At 33.0% G+C, this 14,371-nt stretch overlaps 1 protein-coding gene across 1 annotated transcript in view; it reads left to right on the top strand.

The window, feature by feature from the left end:
• LOC148940917 (protein tolkin-like) overlaps positions 1–14,371 on the top strand; it is a 267,546-nt gene that overhangs the window by 25,861 nt on the left and 227,314 nt on the right. Inside the window, exon 2 of the mRNA XM_089105473.1 lies at positions 787–1,012. Coding sequence (XP_088961599.1) covers positions 787–1,012 — 226 coding nt within the window. The remainder of the gene's footprint in view (positions 1–786; positions 1,013–14,371) is intronic.

The following is a 14,371-nucleotide window of genomic DNA, read 5'->3' as shown; positions in this document are numbered from 1 at the left end:
AAAGAGGAGTTAAATTACTTATCTGGTTTTGACAAAAGCTCCTAAGCCAACAGTTCTTATTCTGATTTGCCTTTCTGTCGAAATGTCTCTACTATATTTTTTTGCAAAAAGAGAAAACGTAAAGAAGACAAATTGGGGGAAATCCAAGGCAGTGAAAAAGAGTACAATACAAATATTTTGGTTGATGCCTCCGCTCAAACGTCATCAGTGCAGAATTAAGAGTAAAAAATACAGATAAAATTCAACTGGGCGTTACAAGATAACAAACCTTAAAAAAACATTAAAATAAAAGTGGGAATTTCTCAAGCAATTTTGAAAAGCAAGGTTGCATCCAGGGGGAGTGTTAGGGGGTTGTAACCCCCAACAAAATATTGTCAAACTCGTAAAGTGTTAAAAAAATGCATATAAACAGATTGTGACTTTTTTAATAGTTCTTTGTTCCTCTTTTCTACGGAAATTTTTCTCCCTAACAAAAATCCTGGATACGGCCTTGGTGAAAAAGCGACGTTTTTACTGTTTTTACCTTTGTCGTTTCAGAATTGTATGTCTTTGCACATATTTCAGCGTCTTTTTTTCTGATTTAATGGGGATGTAATTTTTTGGTTTTGGTGGTGGGGGGGATCTTTTATTTACTATTAGTGGAACAGGAATTAATTTGTGAAAATTCTTTCTTTTCTGGCTTCCTTTTTTAATTTTCCAACGTTAGGAGGATTCAGCGCTTTTGCCCCCCCCCCCCCTTCCGAAGAAAAATTTACCGGGGACTAATTTATTAAATCTTATTTTTAGCTGGTTTTATTGGAGACATAGCCATCCCTGAATACCGTTATGAACAAGAGTTAGAACTAAGCAAGTATTTTAATTCAACTTACGTGAATAATGGACCAACGCACGATGAGATTTACAAATATTTTGATAATGAAATTGGAGACAAAAGGCACAAAAATAAAAAGCATCGCAAAGATAAACATAAGGCAATACATACGAAAAAGGATAAGAAACACAATGCAAAAAGGTAAGGCTACTTATTTGTTTTTTCTTGATAGACAAGGAATCTGGTTCTCTCGTAAGATGTAGGATTATTATCATTATTATTATTATTATTATTATCGTGGGTGGACCCATAAAACGGATTCTAGGCTCAGGCCACTAAGGTCTTTTACCTCTACTTTCATTTCTGAACATGCATACAGAGACAGTTAACTACTTTTTTTGCTTCTTCATCTGGAGTGTTTCCTTCCTTGTCCACTACAACATTGTTTCGCGGACAGACTGTAGAGTCTGCTGTCTTCCACGCTTGAAATGGCTATGTATTCCGAAGCCGGACCACGCAGACCTGAGGTTAAGCATCAGAGGGGAACGGAGGTACTCCTCTATCCTGTATACCCCTTCTCAGCCCAAACAAAACCTATTTATTCTTCAAAAACCCAATTCCCTACCTGCTCAACAATTAACATGATGCAGATAAAACAAATTTCTTAAACATATTATTTTTTTTACATGTGTATATAGGCCTAATTCTACAGATGAATCTTAGATCACTGGAAAGCCCAAGGAAAAGTTGCTGGGTTTTCCCTTGCTATAGCATAGGACCGATCCTTATATTCTGCCAGACGTCATAAGCTTGACTTTTCTGTACTATGAGTTTTCGGTGTATAATTCTACCATTTCCGCTGAGCCCCAGCCAACATACGTCTTAACTGTGTCGAGAGAGACTCAAGGGTTCACCAGATCTCTTACCACGCCCAATCTTAAGCTGTGTGGCGTCTCTCCTTCATACAGGCCCAGTTCAATCAAATTTTTTACCATATTTAGTCATATGTCATCAAATGTCAATGGTTCGCTGCCGACCCCCTTTGTATTTGTTTTGGAGAACAGATGGCTTTTCCCAGGGTCGTACCTGGGATTTATTTTTAGGGGGTGGGGGGGGGGTACAAAGGGATTTTTTTACGGGGGAGGTATAAAAAACTTTAAAATCCAATCAAAAATTTGCTTATATTCATTTTTGTTACGTTTTTACGAGTCAGACAAACATTCTGGGGGGAAGCACTAACCCCCTAACCTCTCTGCTGAACATGTCCGCTACTTTTCCCTACTGTAAAAAGTACCCTATCCCCTGAGAAATTAACATAGTCCAAAAGTGTGGTAACTGTACATATTATTTAACCCTTGTAGGTAGAAATAGAGTGGACGCTGACTCCAACTGACTTTATAGTTTTACTGTCAGACTACAAAAATGTCAAGGAGTATTTCTAACCTTTTTTTACTGCTGTCGTTGGTAGTCACTGGTAATTCAGAGAACCATGTTGCAGTGAAAAACTAAAGCAGTAAAATTGCCTTGTTTTGCACTAGAATTTTTCTTTTAATATTCACTTTCAGAGATTATTTTCCTTTCCAAAATCTCTGTAATGCATTTTAACCTAGCCACTTACATTGAAATGGCTTGTCTAACCAACATTAGAGCATTTTCTGCTCCGAAAAAACAGCTTTTATGTATTTTCGTACTTCATGCGACAGAATTAGGTTTCCCAATTTCGTTTGTGCAATATAGTATCATGTCACACCCGTCTCAGTGAAAATTGAAGACAGATGGTCAGTCACTCTGTTCAAAACTTGCATTTAGCCTAACTGGGGATGAGCTCCCATTGGGCCCCGATAATTTACATTTTTGGCAGTCCGCTTTAGTTTTCCTGGTTTTATCTTTTGAAATTAAGAATCGTATGATACCCAGTGATACCCTCTCTTGTGTCCTCTCATCTTGGTACCAAATAACCACGAATCTCTCCAATGTAGATTTTAGAGCTTTTTTCTGTTTTTCGTACTTTGAATTTTTTAAATTTGACTACAACTCAACTCTCCTTTTCTCTTTGTCCAGCTTAAAGTCCTAAAAATGTATATAATCCTTTAAAGAAGCTTATTTGCTATCTAATTTATTTATACTTTTTTCCAAAACTGAATAATACAAAACTGATGCTTTTAAAGTCCTTTCTATTAAATCCTTTTATGACAGAATCAAAAGTGGCCAGGCCACGTATCCCCCTTTTCACCCAGTTTCAACCAGCTTTCTGCATTCGTACAAACCTTGGGTCACCGCGTAGGTGTTACTGGCAACACTAAAACTACCAGGATTTACTACACTGCTCCAGATCTGCTCATTTAGTTGATTACTGTTGAAATTATGCAGAACGGCATGAAAAATAGTTTCCTTGAAATATTTTTTGGGTAAATATATCTATGCCTGCGCATTCTGGTTGGGGCCGTCTTCGCCTGTGGCCTTCTTCAGCAGATGAGAGCCAGCGGGCAGTGGTCTCTCAGCAGAAATTACAGACCCTTTTTGTCCATCGTATTGTTTAAATCAAGAGCCATCTGATCAAAGGCATGACCTGAGACCCCCCCCCCTCTTTAGAACACTGAATTTTTTTCCAGGCGTTATTTGAAAGCATAGAGTCTGAAACATCGATTTTTTTTTATTCTGGATCAACCAAATTATCCTATTTTTGGATGAGGTCTATTCTGAGGGAAATGTTAGGACCAATAATCATATAAAAAAAGGTTTGTCACGGCTAATTATAAGCTATGCGAGGTGCTGGATCCATTCACCTAACGATTTGTAACTGCCAAATTGCCTATGAACGTCTTTATTCTGTGATTTGTTAGTCTAGCGCATAAGGAGATGAGAACTCTATTCAAAGCATATGCTTCTTTTACCGAAATATTTTTCTCTTTTTTTTCAATATTTTCCCACAAACTCCGCAAATTTACTACTTCTGAGCCAAGGAAACTTATAACGCCTCCCCAAACAAAATCAGAAACATCTCAAGGGTTTTTTACTGCAACATGTTCCTCCGAATGCCAAAGAAATATTTCTAGGAGCATCCCACAGGAAACGCCAAAACTGCAATTCCTCTTGAGTTTCGTCACCAGGCCCCTTAGAATGAAACTGTTCACGCTCCATACGGGCCACCAATCTTGCCCTTCTATAATTCATTCATGTATTCATAATAATTCAATTTACTCCGATTTTCAGTGATCAATAATAGTTTTGTCTTTCAAAAGTTATTATTTAGAGAAATTACAATCAGTTATTTAAATTTCGAAGAATTTTAAAAATTGCATCTTATTTTGCGAAAGGTTAAAGCGAATTGAAAGCTGTGCCGTTGTTGATAAGGTTGTCAAATAAGTGAAAACTTAAATTGCCAAGAACTTCAAAATATGGAAATTGGTCGTCTGTACCAAGAGTGTGTCAAGGATTTTTGTTGAAGCGGGATTAATCTTTTTTTTATAAAAACGTAGCAAAATATGTTTACTTGTATTTTATCTCTTTTGTATGAGTTGAGGATGGCTCAAAGTGGGTAACCCCACTTGATACGGCCCTGCCCTGTACCCATCTTAGATTGATTCTTACCTGAGAACTGTGGTTTTCCAAGATTTTTCAAGTTCAAGTTCTTTTATTCAATAAATATAAAAAACACTACACTCCAAAAAAAAATTCCAAATGGCCCAGAGGCTTATTAACTGGAGAAAAAACTACATATTAATCATTTGCAGGTTACTGAACTAGGCCTAGACAAAAATAAATCAGAAATATTGCTCATACGAATGTTCCAACGAAGACAACCGACCCCCACATCAACTAACAACAACAATAAATATCACTTTATCATCGACATAAAGAATCAACGCTGAATTCAACCAATAAAAATCCAACTTTCTTTTAGTTGATTAAAAATAATGTAATTTTTAAGGCAAATTCACATTTTCGTCAGTGTTGCCACGCTGAACCGTAAAAATACATAAGCAAAACTAATTAGTTAATTTTGACAACGCTCGTCAGTGGACGTTCAAGCATAGACAGTCTTTTGATTCCCAAAACAACTATACCTTCAAAGGACAACTACAACGTGCTTAGCTGTTTGGTGCCATCTATGTTTTGCTGATTTCTCATCAACGTTTCGTTGTTTTAAATTTTGAGTCCTCTACTTCTGAAAACTGAATAACTGTTTATTGAGCTCTCTTATTAAAAATGAAATTCCCTAATTTTACAAGTCGTATATGGTTGTGTAAGTTTCCACTTACCCAAATAAAATAATTGTATTTCAGTTAAACTTTCCTTAGTACTTAAGAGTCAGGTTTTCCCAATAAATAACGATGTTGCAAAATAAAATTACCCTTGGCAGAAGAACAGTGAAGTATATTTCCTTAAAATTGTTAATATGGACTAAGTTTGGATTAAACTAATTTCGAATTGGATTGGGTCAAAACCTAACAATTATACCTGAAGTATTGTTTTCTATCTTCAATTTTGAGACCATAGCCCTGTCAAAAGTACTAGATAAGCCAGTACATACTTATCCCGTTCAATTTGTTACATGATCCTTTTATGAATAATTTTTTTATACATTTGCATGGCTGATTTATAGCTAAATGTTGAAGGGCTTCTGAGGCTCTTAGGAATTTGCGGCCAAGAAGACCCAAATCTCTCATTCATGTTCTGTACAATTATTTTATCAGATTTCTGGCACAGCGTCATGGCTCTAGTTTCTTCTGCAGAATAAACCTTCCCAGGCGTTTTTACATTCAGTAACATAAACAGCCAAAAACACTTTTTTGAACGGCCTTATAGCAAAAAGTGACTAAATTTAAAATATGCCTGCTTTCTTTTTTAAATCGGTAGAAAAGGGGTAGTTTTTGATTATCTAGGTCTTCAGATAAAGCCTCATGCAGTAGTTCTGAGAAAATCGTAGACTTTCTACATAGAGACGGAAAGAACACTTGCCTATCCATGATGGTAATGCTGCTATGGAAAAACAGCTTTGTCATCCCTCTAGGAAGAAACAAAGGTACGGCAATCATCACGACAGTACGCTTTCTGTTGGTGGCATGCTACCTCTATCCTGAGGTTACTCCTGAGCCATGGGTGGAATGGGGGTATTAGATTTTACAAACTTGCTGGTTATTTGTACAGACTGGTTTTACTGATCATTGATTAACGTAGTGCCCATTTCTTTCATACCTTACAACTCCTGAAAAAATTTGCTTACTTTACTTTTTTATGATAAGGATTATCAGTACAGCTAATTAGTCACCTAATAGTTTTGGACAGTTTTTGATGCTTTAGTAGTGTTGGATAATATACCCCTTGATTTGACTGAGAGAACGGCTGAGTTTCACTAATTGCGTCATTTGCTAATTTCTACAGGATTCGAATCTAAAATGATTTGTGATTTCTATATTTATGATAAAGATATCTGATTCCTACAAGATCTAGTTTTTTTCGGAAATAATTTTAATGCTCTAGAAAGGCTTCCATAGTTATAATCCGATTTGCCCAATATTATGTAGGCTCCAGAAAAGAGTAGTCGTTGTAAATTGTATCAACCAGGTCATTCGTTGCTTTTGTTCTGAGTCAAACAGACACCAGTATTAAGGTGTTACAGCTGGAGCAAAAGAGGACGTTCTTATTGATAATAGTCATGCCGGTGTGGATGAATAGCATTGCCATCCGACTGAAGACAAACATAGGTACAGATCCAGTCACGCAATGGGCTCGATGTTGGTGACATGGTAGCTCTGTGCAGGAGTTATCCAAAATGTTTGGGTACGGGGAGGGGAGTGAATAGATTCTACCGACTGTTATTATGATATCAATAATGAACATAATGCCCATTTCTTTCGTACCTTATAATTTAGAGAATAATTGCTTCTTATACTTTTTTACCGCAAAAAACTTATTGTAAGTAGAAAACTATTTTATAGTCCGGTACGAACCACGTGGTTTATCGCTTTCTCACTGAGAATGAAAAAACAGGATTTTTCTCACTTGAAAAATCAGGAATTTTCTCACTTTGATGGATGTTTCTTGGACGGTTATAAGTGTTGGTCAATTTATTTGATGTTTTTCATGGATTTTAACAGCAATTTATGTCTGTTTTATGGTTTTTGTCAGTTAGAATGGAAAAACAGTAATTTTCTCACTTTGATGGATGTTTTCTGGATTATTGATTAATGTCTGACAGGTGATGTCAAGATTGATTGATTTGTCATGAAAAAGGAATGGGTGAAGTTTATTAATGTCTTTGATGTATTTCCAAGAGAATTGTTTCCGGGGTAAAGTTTATTAATATCTTTGGAGTTCGACGCGTAGAATTGTTGCCAGGGTAAAGTTTTTTAATGTATGACAGGTGATGTCATGGTTGATTGATTTGTCAAGAAAGAGGACTTAATTTGTTGTTTCTAAGGGGAATTATTGATTCACGAAAGGGTTTCTTAGTAATTTGAAATGTGACAGCGCAGGGATGCCAAAAACAAAAGGAACACGTTGAAATTACGTTTAGGGGTTATTTGGGCGAAACCGTTTTAGACATTTTAGGGAATTATTTCGGCGAAACAGTTAGAGACATTTTAAAAGATGATTTTAGAAGAAGTTTTAGAAGAGAATTTTAGGGTGAAGTTCTTTAGTTATTATTGAAAACTAGGTCCATTTGAACACTGTCTTAAGTTCCTCGACCCCAATCGCGAAGGATTTTGATGCTCCCTCCCAACCTTGAAGGAAGCTCCCCGGTTACAAAGAGCCTTCCCCACCCCCCAGGACCCCTGAGCCCCACTTTTTTAATAATTTTTTAATGCGTTATTATATATTTTAATAACAAGTTATTTTATTTATGTCCATCGTAAACCCATTTTACAAGTTGAAGCACCCATCCTTTTCACCCACAACTTAACTTTACAGCATTTTGAATGCTCCAACACCAAGCAATACTTTTCAAAGGGCATTTCCGAACAAGTTATTTTCTTAATGTCCTTCCTAAACCCATTTTACAAGTTGAAGTTCCCATCCTTTTCACCCGCAACTTTACTTTACAGCTTTTTGAATGCTCCAGCACCAAGCAATACTTTTCAAAGGACATTTCCGAACAATTTATTTTCTTAATGTCCTTCCTAAGTCCATTTTACAACTTGAAGTTCCCGTCCTTTTCACCCGCAACTTTACTTTACAGCTTTTTGGATGCCCCAACACCAGGCAATACTTTTCAAAAGGCATTTCAGAACAAGTTCTTTTCATAATGTCAATCCTAAACCCATTTTACAAATTGAAATACCCATCCTTTTCACACACAACTTTACTTTACAGCTATTTGAATGTTCCAACACCAAGCAATACTTTTCAAAGGCATTTCAGAACAAGTTCTTTTCTTAGTGACCGTCCTAAACCCATTTTACAAATTGAAGTATCCATCCTTTTCACCCACAACTTTACAATACTGCTTTTTTGAATGCTCCAGCACCAAGCAATAGTTTGATTAAGTTTTATTTAAGAGTTTCGAGTTTTAGCTTAGAGTCTTAGCTTAGAGTTTTAGTTAAAGTTCTAGTTTAGTTTAGCTTTAGTTAAGAGTTTAGAGTTTTACCTTAAAGTCTTAGCTTAAAATTTTAGTTAGAGTTGAAGTTTAGTTTAGTTATAGTTAAGAATTTAGATTTTTAGCTTAGAGTCATACTTTAGACTTTTGCTTAAATTTTTAGTTTCGTTAAGTTTTAGTTAAGAGTTTCGAGTTTTAGCTTAGATTAGTTAATTAGGGTTTTTTTGATATAGTTCTAGCTTAATTTCACTTTATTTAAGAGGTTTATGTTTTAAAATTGAGATTAAGTTAGAGTTATAGTTTAGTTTCGTTTTATTTAAGATTTTGTTGTTTTACATTAGAGTCATAGCTTAGAGTTTTAGTTAGAATTCTAGTTTAGTTTAGTTTTAGTTAAGAGTTTAGAATTTTAGCTTAGAGTCTTGTCTTAGAGTTTTTGTTAGAGTTCTAGTTTTTTTTAGTTTTAGTTAAGAGTTTTTAGCTTAGAGTCTTAGCTTAGAGTTTTTGTTGAAGTTCAAGTTTAATTAAGTTTTAGTTAATAGTTTAGAGTTTAAGCTTAGAGTCTTAGCTTAGAGTTGAAGTTTAGTTTAGTAATAGTTAAGAGTTTAGAGTTTTAGCTTAGAGTCTTAGTTTAGAGTTTTTGTTAGAGTTCTAGTTTAAATATAGTTAAGAGTTTGGAGTTTTACCTTAGAGAATTATCTTAGAGTTATAGTTCAGTTTAGTTTTATTTAAGAGTTTAGAGTTTTTTAGCTTAGAGTCTTAGCTTAGAGTTTTTGTTAGATTTCTAGTTTAGTTTAGTTTTAGTTAAGAGTTTTTTTTTTTAAATTAGAGTCATAGCTTAGAGTTTTAGATAGATTTCTAGTTGAGTTTTAGTTCAGAGTTTAGAATTTTAGCTTAGAGTCTTAGCTTAGAGTTTTTTTTAGAGTTCTAGTTTAGTTTATTTTTAGTTAAGAGTTGAGAGATTTAGCTTAGAGTCTTAGCTTAGAGTATTCGTTTAAGTTCTAGATTCTTGTAGTTTTAGTTAAGGGTTTAGAGTTTTAGATTATATTCATAGCTAAGAGTTTTTGTTAGACTTGAAGTTTAGTTTAGTAATAGTTAAGAGTTTAGAGTTTTAGTTTAGAGTATTAGGAGTGATTTTGTGTTTGATTTAGAGTTTATTTTAGTTAATTGTTTTGAGTTTTTAGCCTTGAGTCTTAACATAGAGATTTTGTTGATGTTATAGTTTATTATCGTAGTATTTAAGATTTTAGAGTTCTAGAATATATTAAGAGATAAGAATTTTCGCTCTAGTTGTATTTTAGTTATAGTTAAGAGTTTTAGCTTAGAGTCTTAGCCTACAGTTTTTGTTAAAGTTGAAGTTTAGTTTAGTAATAGTTTAGAGTTTTAGCTTAGAGTCTTAGCTTAGAGTTTTATTTTAGTTTAGTTTTAGTTAAGAGTTTAGAGTTTTTTAGCTTAGAGTCTTAGATTAGAGTTTTTGTTATAGTTCTAGTTTAGTTTTAGTTTAGTTTTTAGATTTTTTATCTTAGAATCTTAGCTTAGATTCCTAGTTATAGTTCTAGTTTAGTTTTAGTTAGTGGTAGGGATTAGTCCAATTTAGTCAGAGCTTGAATTTTTTGTGTACTTTGAAGGTTAGTTACTGATAAGGATCTTTAGTATTAGCAATTTGTCATAGCTTATAGTTTTACTTCAGGCTTGGGCGTATTCAAGTTTTAGTTAAGAGTATAGATTCTTTGAGAATAGTCTTACATTAGAGTTGTTTAATTAGAGTTCTAGTTTAGTTTAGTTTTAGTTAAGAGTTTAGAGTTTTAGCTTAGAGTTTTTGTTAGAGCTCTAGTTTGGTTTTAGTTAAGAGTTTAGAGTTTTACCTTAGAGTCTTAGCTTAGAGTTTTTGTTAGAGTTCTAGTTTAGTTTAGTTATAGTTAAGAGTTTGGTGTTTTAACTTATAGACTTAGCTTAGAGTTTTAGTTTAGTTTTGGTTAAGAGTTTAGAGTTTTAGCTTAGAGTCTTATCTTAGAGTTTTTGTTAGAGTTCTAGTTTAGTTTAGTTTTAGTTAAGAGTTTAGAGTTTTTAGATTAGAGTCTTAGTTTGGAGTTTTTTGTTGAAGCTCTAGTTTAGTTTACAGTTTTAGCTTAGACTTAGAGTTTTAATTAGAGTTCTTCTAGTTTAGTTTAGTTTTAGTTAAGAGTTTAGTGTTTTTAGCTTAGAGTGTTAGTTTAGAGTTTTTGTTGAAGTTCTAGTTTAGTTTAGTTTTAGTTGAGAGTTTTAGCTTAGACTTAGAGATTTAATTAGAGTTCTAGTTTGGTTTTAGTTAAGAGTTTAGAGTTTTAAGCTTAGAGTCTTAGCTTAGTTTTATTTAGAGTTCTCGTTTAATTTAGTTTTAGTTAAGAGTTTAGAGTTTTACAATAGAGTCTTATCTTAAAGTTTTAGTTAGAGTTAAAGTTTATTTTAGTTACAGTTAAGAATTTAGAGTTTTAGATTACAGTCATAGCTTAGAGATTTACCAAAAGTTTTAGTTTGGTTAAATTTTAGTTAAGATTTTAGATTTTTAGCTGAGTCTTAGCTTAAAGTTTTTGTTAGAGTTCTACTTTAGTTTTAGGTAAGAGTTTAGAATTTTACATTAGAGTCTTAGCTTAGAGTTTTTGTTAGAGTTCTAGCTTAGTTTACTTTTGATTAAGAATTTAGTGTTTTACCTTAGAGACTTAGCTTAGAGATTTGGTTAAATTTTAAGTTTAGTTTATTAATAGTTACTAGTTTAGAGTTTAGGCTTAGAGGCTTAGTTTAGAGTTTTTGTTAGAGTTCTTGTTTATTTTAGTTTTAGTTAAGAGTTTAGAGGTTTTAGATTAGAGTCTTAGATTAGAGTTTTTGTTGAAGCTCTAGTTTAGTTTAGTTTTAGTTAACAGTTTTGAGTTTTAGCTTAGAGTCTTATCTTAGAGTTTTTGTTAGAATTGAAGTTTAGTTTAGTAATAGTTAAGAGTTTATAGTTTTACCTTAGAGTCTTAGCTTAGAGTTTTTGTTAGAGTTCTAGTTTAGTTTAGTTTTAGTTAAGAGTTTAGAGTTTTAGCTTAGAGTCTTAGCTTAGAGTTATAGTTAGAGTTGAAGTTTAGTTTAGTTTTAGTTAAGAATTTAGAGTATTTTAGCTTAGAGTCGTAGTTTAGAGTTTTTTTTAGAGTTCTAGTTTAGTTTAGTTAAGAGTTTAGAGTTTTATCATAGAGTCATAGCTTAGAGTTTTTGTTGAAGTTGAAGTTTAGCTTAGTCATAGTTAAGAATTTAGAGTTTTTAGCTTAGACTTAGAGATTTAGAGTTCTAGTTGAGTTTAGTTTTAGTTAAGAGTTTAGAGTTTTTAGCTACGAGTCCTATCTTTACGTAATATTGAGCTATTGTTAAATTTAATATTTGTTAAGTCTATTGAGTTTTACCATAGAGTTATATCTTGGATTTTTAGTTAGACTTAAAGTTTATTCTATTTGATGATAAGAATTTGGAGTTTTATATTACAGTCAGAGCTGAGAGTTTTACTTAAAGTTATAGTTTGGTTAAGTTTTAGTTAAGAGTTTTGAGTTTTAGCTGAGTCTTAGCTTAGAGTTTTTATTAGAGTTCTAGTTTAGTTTAAGTTAAGAGTTTAGAGTTTTACCTTAGAGTCTTAGCTTAGAGTTTTTGTTAGAGTTCTAGTTTAATTTTAGTTAAGAATTTGATGTTTTACCTTTGAGTTTCACTTAGAGTTCTAGTTTAGTTTACTTTTAGTTAAGAGTTTAGTGTTTTAACTTAGAGTCATAGCTTAGAGTTTTTGTTAAAGTTGAAGTTTAGTTTAGTAATAGTTAAGAGTTTTAGTTTAGAGTCTCAGCTTAGATTTTTAGCTCGCGGTCTAGTTTAGTTTAGTGCGATCTTCGTTTCTTGAGTTTTTAGATTATAATGTTGAATTGTTGCGGTAGCGTACGCTCTAGTTTAGTTTAGTTTTATATTATATTCCATAGTTTTAGCTGTTTTTAGCATCGAAAAGTTTTTGGATTTATTATATTTTATTTTCGTAATAGTTAGGAGTTTTAGCTCAGAGTCTTATCTTAGAGTTTTTGTTAGAGTTTTAGTTTAGTTTAGTTTTAGTTAAGAGTTTAGAGTTTTAGCTTAGAGTCTTAGCTTAGAGTTATAGTTAGAGTTGAAGTTTAGTTTAGTTATAGTTAAGAATTTAGAGTTTTTTAGCTTAGAGTCGTAGTTTAGAGTTTTTGTTAGAGTCTTAGTTTAGTTAAGAGTTTAGAGTTTTATCATAGAGTCATAGCTTAGAGTTTTTGTTGAAGTTGAAGTTTAGTTTAGTTTAGTCATAGTTAAGAATTTAGAGTTTTTAGCTTAGAGTCTTAGCTTAGAGTTTTACTTAGAGTTCTAGTTTAGTTTAGTTTTAGTTAAGAGTTTAGAGTTTTATCTTAGAGTCTTAGCTTAGAGTTTTTGTTGAAGTTCTAGTTTAGTTTAGTTAAGAGTTTAGAATTCTACCTTAGAGTCTTAGCTTAGAGTTTTACTTAGAGTTTAATTTTAGTTAACTTATAGTTGAGTGTTTACAGTTTTATCTTGGAGTCTTAGCTTAAATTTTTAGTTAGAGTTCTATCTTATTTTAATTATAGTTAATAGTTTAAAGTACTAACTTAGAGTCTGAGCTTTGAGTTTTATTTAGAGTTCTAGTTTAGTTTAGTTTTAGTTAAGAGTTTTGAGTTTTACCTTAAAGTCTTAGATTAGAGTTTTAGTTATGGTTGAAGTTTCGTTTAGTTTAGTTATAGTTAAGAGTGTATAGTTTTATCTTAGAGTCTTAGCTTAGAGTTTTAGTTATTGTTTAGTTTAGTTTTAGTTAAGGCTTAAAGCTTAGAGGTTTAGCCTAGAATCTTAGCTTAGAGATTTAGTTAGAGTTGAAGTTTAGTCTAAACTAGCATAACCACAAAACTACACAATATTGCATAGAAATACCAAAACCACCGGTTAGATTAGGTTAGGTTAGAGGTAAGGTTTCTCCACGTTTAAGTTAGGTTAGATTAGGTTAGCTTATCATTTGCGCTCCGGATAAGCTAACCTAATCTAACTAGTACACAGTCGACTGGGGGGAATTTTACGGAGAGTATGGTTAGGCTAGGTTAGGCTTGGGAGGATTTTCCGGCGAGTATGGTTAGGTTAGGTTAGACTAGATTAAGTTAGGTAAGATTAGATTAGGTCAGGTTAGGTAAGTTAGGTTAGGTTAGCTAAGTTAGGTTAGGTTAGCTAGTAAACATCTCTCCATGTCTAAGTTAGGTTAGGTTCGGTTAGGCTAGATTAAGTTATGTTAGGTTAGGTTAAGTTAGGTTAGCCTACGTACGCGCGCGTACGTAGGCTAACCTAACCTAACATAACTTAATCTAGCCTAACATAACCTAACCTAACTTAAACATGGAGAGATGTTTACTAGCTAACCTAACCTAACTTAGCTAACCTAACCTAACTTACCTAACCTGACTTAACCTAATCTAATCTAATCTTACCTAACTTAATCTAGTCTAGCCTAACCTAACCATACTCGCCGGAAAATCCCCCCAAGCCTAACCAAACCATACTCGTCGGAAAATCCCCCCATGTCGACTTTGTATCAGTTAGATTAGGTTAGCTTATCATGAGCGCTCATGATAAGCTAACCTAATCTAACCTAGCTTAAACGTGCAGAAACCTAACCTCTAACCTAACCTAATCTAACCTATGGTTTTGGTGTTTCTATGCAATAATGTGTAGTTTTGTGGTTATGCTAGTTTAGACTAAACTTCAACTCTAACTAAATGTCTAAGCTAAGATTCTAGGCTAAACCTCTAAGCTTTAACCCTTAACTAAAACTAAACTAAACAATAACTCTAACTAAAACTCTAAGCTAAGACTCTAAGCTAAAACTATAAACTCTTAACTATAACTAAGCTAAACGAAACTTCAACCCTAACTAAAACTCTAATCTAAGACTTTAAGGTAAAACTCAAAACTTTTAACTAAAAATAAACTAGAACTCTAAATAAAACTCTAAGATAAGACTC

The sequence above is a fragment of the Artemia sp. Qi Xiang Cuo genome, chromosome 19 (genome assembly GCF_049724085.1).
Source record: "Artemia sp. Qi Xiang Cuo chromosome 19, ASM4972408v1, whole genome shotgun sequence".
NCBI lineage: Eukaryota > Metazoa > Arthropoda > Branchiopoda > Anostraca > Artemiidae > Artemia > Artemia sp. Qi Xiang Cuo.
Note: the sequence above shows the minus strand (reverse complement) of the source record. Positions and strands in the feature narration are given on the sequence as shown.